Genomic DNA, 8,760 nt, shown 5'->3' with positions numbered 1-8,760 from the left:
CAAAACTCTTGTTGCAGCGCTTTGGATCAGCTGAAGGCTTTTAACTGCATTTTGTGAACTTGCTGATTGCACGGAACTAAACTGGTCCAGCCCCTTTTCAAATGAATGTTCAAATGTTGTTATAAAACTGAATAAATGTTTTAATAAATTAACCTTACAGAAGAAACTATTAACTATTGAGATGCTCCTCAATGGAGGTCTGAATGCGACCTGAATAGATTAGGTACCAGTGGAAATGGGGCATAAATGACATGTCCTGGTCTGAAATAACACCAAGGCCCTTTACTCCATTACCAGAGGAAAACTTAATGCCATCTGGATTAAGCAACTGACTATTCAGTTTATTTTTTAAAAACTCTGGTCCAAAGATGACAACTTGTGTCTTGTCTGAATTTAAAAGTCATCCGGATTTTTCTGTCTCCAAGACATGCCTGTAGTCTACCTAGCTGCTTAGAATGATGGATTAATATAGCTGGGTATCATCAGCATAATAGGAGAAATGAATCCCATGCCCTGTGATAATCTTACCAATCCTTTCTGCATTGTTTAATTCGATTTTTTTTGCCTTTTGCAATTGTTTCACATGAAAGTTGCTATAAAAATATCTACTTACATGGGATATTGCCACTGTGTCATCATTGTTTAAAGCTGGGGTTCAAATTAGTCATGCAGTGTTGGGTACAGATGTTGTACCTGCAAGTCCATACCCTTGCCTGTAGATGTGCAAATAAATCTCGTCATCTGTTTTATAAAATGTCACCAAAAAGCAGCTGGACTCTGCCCCTGTTCAGAGTAACAGTGTCGGTTGTGTGTTAAACTCAATGTTCTCCTCTGTTGCAGGTGATGTCCCAAGCAGAGGGCCAACAGAAGAACCTTGTCCACTCCATTGACTCTCTCCCCACCAAAGGCCCCCTCTCTTGTCTGGACCAGGACCTGCTGCTGCTCAAGGCGACGTCGGCCGCCACGCTCAGCTGCCTGGGCGAGTGCCTGAACATCCTCCAGCAGACTCAGAGCCACAGCAGCCAAGCACCTCCTCAGTCTCACGCCTCCCAGCGTAGCCGTGGAACCCCCTCTGGTGAGTGCGCCCCGGGACCCATTCCGGTACTGTTACTGGAGCCCCCCACCGCTCCATCCACCCCATCCCCCTTATCTTTTCAGTCCTCGCCTCCTGAGCCCAGCTACATCCACAAAGCCAAGCTGGGGCAGCTAAACTGCGGCTCATGTCCATGTCTGATGGGTACGACAAAGTTGAACGTTTGCGGTAAATGTTGTTGAATGTTGCATTTAATGTGTTACATGTTTTGACTTTGTGTCATTTGTTTGTTACGATTGCTTGTTTATTGTTTGTGTGTCTTGTTTTGTTGGTTTTTGTTGCTTCAATGTCGTCAGTCCCATCGAAAAGCCAAAAATTCTTCAAGTCGCACCAGTTATAAGCATGAATGAGAAGTGTGTATGAAGGTGTTGTTCACAGACGCCCTTAAAGCATGTCAAACTGCATGTCGGGGAAAGAAAAATGGCCTTCTGTGAAAGGGTATGCTTAAAATAAAAATACATATGCGCTTCTGATTCTCAGCAGATTATACCTTTACCAAAACATTCAGCTCTGGTGCCTCAAATGTCAGCCCTTCCCCTTGTTTCAGCCTCTCTGTGCCTGGTCTAATAAAGAATTTTTGATTTATACCATCTGAAGCTCGAGGGTGGTTCTATTTAGCAATCACAATTAAGATAAATATCTGGAAGGACTTCTTAAAAGTAGAGTATCCAGTTATAGGACACAACGATCCATCAACTGTTGGACTAATCCTGTTTTCCCCAAGTAAAGATGCACATTTGTAATCAATTTATGGTATTCAGGTTGCTGTAGACCCACAAATGTTAATGCTTTTTTTTTCCCTCGTAAAAAAGATCGGATTGATTTTGCCTTTGAGCAGCTCTTAATGCTTGGTGACCGAGAAATTATTTGTTGATGCTTCAGTTTCAATCTACACAGGAGATGGTTTTACGGTTCATCCTCAGTTCTACTCATTATGAGCTTTAATGCAAAACTTACTCTGAATTTTTAATTATGTATTTGGATTTTTTTTGTCCAGTTAAAACAATCATAAAATAAGCAACTTTGAGTTTTAAAAACACAAGTTGGGTGCACAGGTTTTAATTTATTGAGATTTTTTTTAATCCTCACCGGGTCAAACATAAAACTATTTGGTGAGACATCCGTTGGCAAACCAAACAATGACTACACTCATTATGTAGCCATCATTCTGTCTGGATATTTGAACACTTTTCTTTTGGACAAATGGTGTTTGGGAGTTCGGTACAGACAAGTTTTACTATGATTCAGTAACAGTCGTTTCTGCCAAAGCTTAATGGTAGAGTCTGCGATTTTTCCGGAAGTTTCCTCAAGTCCCTTTTTGAATAACTGTGCAGACGCAAGACCGACTTACCTGCTCTCTGTTCCTCAAGGGGGATTGCGTAAAAAAAATCTCCCAAATCCACTATGGTGTCATTTCTTTCTACTGAGACCTTCCTCTACTTCACATAAACTTGTACGCGGCTTGTTTCTTATGACTTTGTCATTTTCAAAATATACAGTGAGAGCAGCATAGGCACAAAGAACAGCTAACACCAAAGCTAACCAGATACATAAAGACTAGAAGTGCACATACGCAGGCGGCAAGCAGAAAATAACAAGGAACGAGCACGCACACTGGTGTTAATAGATAAGGTGATACGGGGGGGGGGGGCAGGAGCAAAACAATGAAAAATCTATGCCCTTCGGACTCAACAGTAAAGATTGGTTAGAGATTTTTCAGGCATGCAGCTGCCATAGAGATACATTTTTTACCTATTTTTTCTGAATACATAACGTATTGACTACTTTCAGGATGGAAGGACAGTTTTACCCAGTGTAACAAAGTGTTTCTGAACAGTATTACCAACTATAGATATATGTTGGCCTGCCATTGGGTTTATAAATCTGATTTTTTTAAATGTATCCCTAATTGTGTCAAAGTTTAAACCATCTGGCTTTTGATTTCAGGTGAAGTTTAAGAATCTGGAGTTAGTCCTCCTTTATTACGCCATCACTTGATGCAATTCACAATCGTTTCTTGCTGCAACACAGACCCATATTACAGTACTACCTACTACCTTGTTGCTACAATGTTTGTTTTTCTAGTTTTGAAAGCCTTTGACTCTTCCAAACATAATTATTGAATCGTGTTCACTCCTGTTCATGAGCACCGCTGCACATGTCGGCTGAGTTTAAAGGTGTCCAGTTTTGGAGCAAAGGCTTGTTTCTTGTTTAGGGCTCTCCCTCCATGGTGATGTAAAACTTGCTTTAACCTGAACAGTAACGCCGGTGGTCCAGCATCTTCCAGTTACTCTGTAGGATTGAGCCTTGGTGGTTTTTCTGATATTCCTGGCACATCCTTTTTCATCTGTCGGTAACTATTTGGGTAAGATGGTTGAAACTCAGACACAGCTGGGTTTCCCCAACATGAGAATGGGCTCAAACATGGTTCACTACCAGTTATGAAATGATCAAAGCAGGTTTCCAGGATGATCTTGAAAAAGATCGGCTTTCATGCATCTTTAGAATTTTTGAACTTTGCTTAAAAGCCATGTCTGTCTTGGGAAACCAACAGATACAGAAAACCTGAAAAAGACTTTCCATTGAAAAAATGCATAGATAAAAGCCAAATATTAACATGGTATTCATGCTTTTAGTGAGCAATCATCAACTTTCCAACAGAATTGTATATCAGAATTAACTCAAAGGGGAAACTGTGTACCTTTTTTAGTGTGAAACAAGTTCATGCTAGTTGGATTTCATGTCAAAAATAAAAATTTAATTCCAACATTTCCCAGTAGGAGTTCAAGAACATATCAAGGGAGAAAATGGATAGACTTAATTTTGCTACCTCAACCCAAAAGCATTGCCTAGCTCCACAGGTAGCTTTTTAAATGTTTTCTATCATTTACAAGGGGAAACTCTACTTTGTGTTATGTTGATGAAACATTTAGCCTTTTATATCTTAGAAAATCAATCTAAAACAATTGTAGCTTTTGATAATTGTTTATCTTACCTCTTTTAATGATCCAATAGAAATGCTGTGAATCCAAACTGTTTCTAACCAAAGTGTGAGATTTCAACGGCAAATTTTTTTTTTTGGAATCTTTAAACTAGAAAGTTAACTTTTTTTTTTTTAAATCCTACTACTAAAAAGGTAATCTTGCATCTGTGTTTAGGTGGAGGAAGGTTGCCACCCTGAATCTGCCCTTCCTCACTGTCTCTTAATCTTCTTTTTGCGCCAGCCGTTGCCGTATCCTGCAGCGGGTTGTGTGGAGTGGGACCGCCGGGCCGCAAGTACAAACCTCTTTCTTCCTTCCGCTGCCTTGCTGATGAGTCCCGTGGGGGTCCGGCTGCTCCCCATATTCGGCATGTACCCTCCACACCTCAGTGAAGAGTACCTTATTTGGATCCTCAACTTTGAGAGTTTTTGGTGGTGTGCTTCACCAGCATGGGCTGCATCCTGACTTCATGCAGCTGATAAAAGAGAGTTGCAAGATAGGCGAATGGTTCACGCAGGAAAGCATTCACAAGCATGAGGTTCACTGAGTTTGGCTGGCACGTTGGTTCCTCGGATCACCTGCTGCTCCCTCAACAACCAAATCAACCCGTTGGAGTCAGCTTGAGGTGTTTCAAAGAGTAGATATCTAAATTTGGAAGCTCCCTGCAAAAAAAACAAAACAAAAAAACCTGCCAGTCAAAAACCAGAGAGCAGATCTTAAGGTAATGCAGCGGAGGATCTTCGCTGCTCCCTCTAGCCCTTTTGGATTCCCCCTCTTTCCCCTTCTGCCAATGCTAAAAATAGCTTGACCCCCCCAACCCCACCCCTTCACCAGTACACGGAGCATTTTCCTTTAAGGAAATGAAAATCCATAAAGGAAATCTACTTTGCAAACGTGTCCCCCCCCTTGCAGCCTTCTCAAATGAGAATTGCTTTTAATGAAAGCCTTTCTTAGGAAAGGTCAACCCTTGTAGTTACAGAATTACAAACTCTGACCTGTAGTCACTGGCCAGAAATGGAAGAAACAACTGGAGAGATTTGGTGCATGACAATTTCATTGCATTGTTTCATTCGTTAGGCTTCTCATCCACTTGCATGCCTCTATCCAACAATAACATTGGATAGCTCCCGCTTATCAATTAACTCTACTTCTAGGGCTTCATGGTGACTTACAGATGTCCCAATCAAGACGTTTTAACCTTGATATCAATTACCCTTATGACCTTCCAGCAACGTTACATCCAGCTAACAAGACTTAATTGGGGCTAAATTTAAGAGGAAAATAAAAGTTGGATATGCTTTTGTTTTCACAAGTAAAGTTTTCAAAAATCTGTAATAACCGTATAATATTCCAACCCCAAGTTTGACCTGTTCCCTATATTACAGTTTTTGTGCTTGTCTAATACTCAGGTAGTATAGTTGATATTTAATGGAAGAGGAATCACCAAGGACACAGATTGCAAAAGACACCTGCAGGATATATTGAAATGTTTGAAAAGTTGCAACGCAGCATGGACGTCTACTGAGTTAAAGGATAAATCCTTGGGTTTTATACAGGCATCCTATGCTGTCTGGAAAAGCCTGGAAACTACTTTTTTAATTTTCCAGGTCTGGATAAGTATGAAAGAAATTCACATGGAGTATAGAAAAGTGCCCTTTAGACAATTTATCATACTCTAACTTTCATAATGCTAATTAAATATATATTTTTTTCATTGATTTTATAATTAAATTACACATTTCAGCTTTGATTTACCATTTCAGAACTTGATTTCAGTTATTTAAACCACCAGTGTGTTTTGTTTTTAACTTACTAACTGAATGCACCCTTAATAAATACTAAAAGGTCTTTCCCTTTTAATTTATGGACTCTTGATGAGTCTTGACAAACTTTTGTAGTTTGAACTGGACTTGTGATTCTTAAGCTGGGCCAAGCAAGAACGTCAAACAAATCCCTTTATGGTTCCTGACATTGATAATGGTCCCCGTACTTGTACTCATCATCTTCGTCTTATTCGGGGGCAGCAGATGTCCAGACTTCCTTCTTCCCAGACACCTCATCCAGCACCCAAGACGTTCCCAGGCCAGCTGAGAGACGTACTCTCCAGTGTGTCCTGGGCTGCCCTCTGGGCCTCTTTCCGGTGGGTCATGCCTGGAGCACCTCCCTAGGGAGTCGTCCAGAGGGCATTCAGAACACAGAGAGCTCCCTGATAGCCAGGCTCCTCATTCTGTCTCTGAGGAGGAGCCTGGCCACCCGGCGGCAGAAGCTCATTTCAGCCGCTTGCATCCGGGATCTCCTTCTGTCATGACACAAATTTTGTGACCATAGGCAAAGGTAGGAATGAAGTTAAATCTAGAGAACAGCAGGTGTCTGGATGAAAAAGCTTTGATAATCAGAGGAGAATAGTTCCGGGTGATTAATTAAAAGAAAAAAGGAGCTCAAACAATCATTGACTAGGGGTTAGGGTCCATAACTCATGGAAAGGATTTCTAGGCGCAGCCAAAGCCCGGGGAGGGTCAAGTTCAGGAACCAGCAGATGTCTTCGCTTTGCTTTTTGTGGAAGACATGGTTGTGTTTGCCCACTCTAACCAAGACAGTAGAGAGCAAAGCGGTCCTCCAAGTCAGAGGCCATGGTGCCCCAACCAAAAAGGGGAATTACCCCTCTAGGTTGGGGGGTGGGAGGTCCTGTCTTAAGGAGAGGAGTTCAAGTATGTTGGGGTCTTGTTCACGAGCAAGGGGAGAATGGAGTGAGAGATCAACAGACGGATAGGTGCACATTTATGCGTACGCTGCACCCATCCTTCGTATTTATTGTCTTTGCTACCATTTGAACTTCTCACCTGCTTCAGGACAATACTTAGACCTAGCTGAGTGAAACTAGAAAGCAATACTCCCCTTAGAAAGAGTCTTAAGTTGTTGGAATACTTTAGCTGATAGTCAAGGACTCTGTACGGCACAGGTGTCCAACTCTAGTCCTCGAGGGCCAATTTCCTGCAACTGTTGGTTGTTAGTTGGCCTCACCGCACTTGAGGTCATTAGCAGGACTCTATAGATCTTGGCTGCCTGAGGAAGGATTTAAGACACCAGATTTAGATGTGTTGGATTTGGGACACCTCCAAAAGTTGCAAGACCCTTGGAGAATGGCGTTTCAAGCTCTGCTGCATGGTATTGGTTTATGGTCATAGAATCTTCTGCGTGTTTACGGTTTCAATATAACCCTATAACCACTTGTTGGACTTAAGCTGTTTGTTCAACCCGAGCTTGATTTACCAGTTCCTCACTCAACAAATCATTACTAAAGACATTCAGATGGTAAAGTCAGAATGTGAACATGAAGGCATTTAACCATCCTGCCTTGAATGGACCATTCTGGCAGATGGTGTTGGCTCAATTTTAGCTCTTTAGTACGACCTGTGCATCGTTTAAGCACCGCTGCTTACCTTGAGTATCGTTGGTGACCATGTCCACCCCTCTATAACCACAATGACCTCACCTACTAACTTCATCCAGGATAATGCGCCTTGAACATAACAATGAGTTCATTGTACTGCAGTGACCTTCATAGTTTAAGGACTGTTTCTGACATATTGTGTAATCTATGCCATGAATAATTAAGGCAGTTTCGACGCAAAAGTGGGTCCTACCTAATCACTAGAAAGGTGTAGCTAATAAAGTGGCTAGTGACTCCTTATGAACCAATTTTCATGCGCATAAGTAAACTACTCTGAGAGGCTGCTGTTTAATTGGCGCGCTTCGCCCATTTTGCTATGCCTGTTTTTTTTTTTTAATCCCCTTAATACACAAAACTTTCCTGTTTTGTTTCATTTAATGCAAAATTTCTTAACCTTGCGTGTAAATTTATTCCACCCAATAATGCAATCATTTTATTTACCAGCAGAGTAAAAAACATTTAAACAACATTACATCGATGTTCAGAGTTGGTCTTATTCTAGCAAAGAGCAAAGCAAATGACAGACACATCCACAGTAATAAATACAGAGAGCTACTTTATAGTCCCAGAACCGCTCTACTGATGCTGAACCACAAAGAATATGCTGTTTAAATTTACAATTTCTACCAAATTGGGAAGCCCTGCAACCGAGGACTGGGTGCAACCCAGGCTTTGGTAACAATGTACAAATTACATGTATGCAGCAAAAAGAAAATGCTGTGGTGCAGCTGACCCATGCATAGCATGAATACGAGGTTTTCACACCTTCATGACGTGAAGGTGTGAAAATTTATGTTAGGGCTCTGAAGCAATAACATAAAAAAGAAACGGTACGAAACGGCAAATATTCTAAACACCTAACGGAGCGTTACTGAATAAGAAAAATGTTTTGTGTTCACAATAACATTGCCTCATGGTTTCCATTCCTATCTGAGCTTATGTCGTTGTCTTTTATTAACAGCGTTTTACAATGTTGATACGGGATTGTTTGTTTCCAGGCCATGACATTTTAAAGGTCACCTTATTTTTAAAATCCCATTTGCTTCAGAGCAAGTTTACTCTGCCACTGTTGCTGGTGCTGCTGCTACAAATGTTCCTTGATTTGTCTAACACAAGCTTTTTCAGCATCATTTCAAAACGGCTTTTTCATTGCAGATTTTTATTCAATAATCCTGTCGTAATTCTTAATGTATTGAGATCATTTCCCCTGAAATATTCTCAAATGTCTCAGTTCT

General features: G+C 41.0%; 1 protein-coding gene across 1 annotated transcript in view; it reads left to right on the top strand.

Annotated features, from left to right (window-relative positions):
- Positions 1-840: 840 nt before the first annotated feature.
- The window catches only part of LOC105931645 (oxysterol-binding protein-related protein 10), a gene marked incomplete at its 5' end in the record, with an annotated part of 47,332 nt that continues 39,412 nt past the window's right edge, over positions 841-8,760 (top strand). Inside the window, 1 exon segment of the mRNA XM_036131609.1 lies at positions 841-1,075. Within this exon segment, the coding sequence (XP_035987502.1) occupies positions 841-1,075 (235 nt within the window).

This window comes from Fundulus heteroclitus, unplaced genomic scaffold (assembly GCF_011125445.2).
Source record: "Fundulus heteroclitus isolate FHET01 unplaced genomic scaffold, MU-UCD_Fhet_4.1 scaffold_442, whole genome shotgun sequence".
Lineage (NCBI taxonomy): Eukaryota > Metazoa > Chordata > Actinopteri > Cyprinodontiformes > Fundulidae > Fundulus > Fundulus heteroclitus.
The sequence above is the reverse complement of the archived record's forward strand: the minus strand, read 5'-3'. Positions and strand labels throughout refer to the sequence as shown.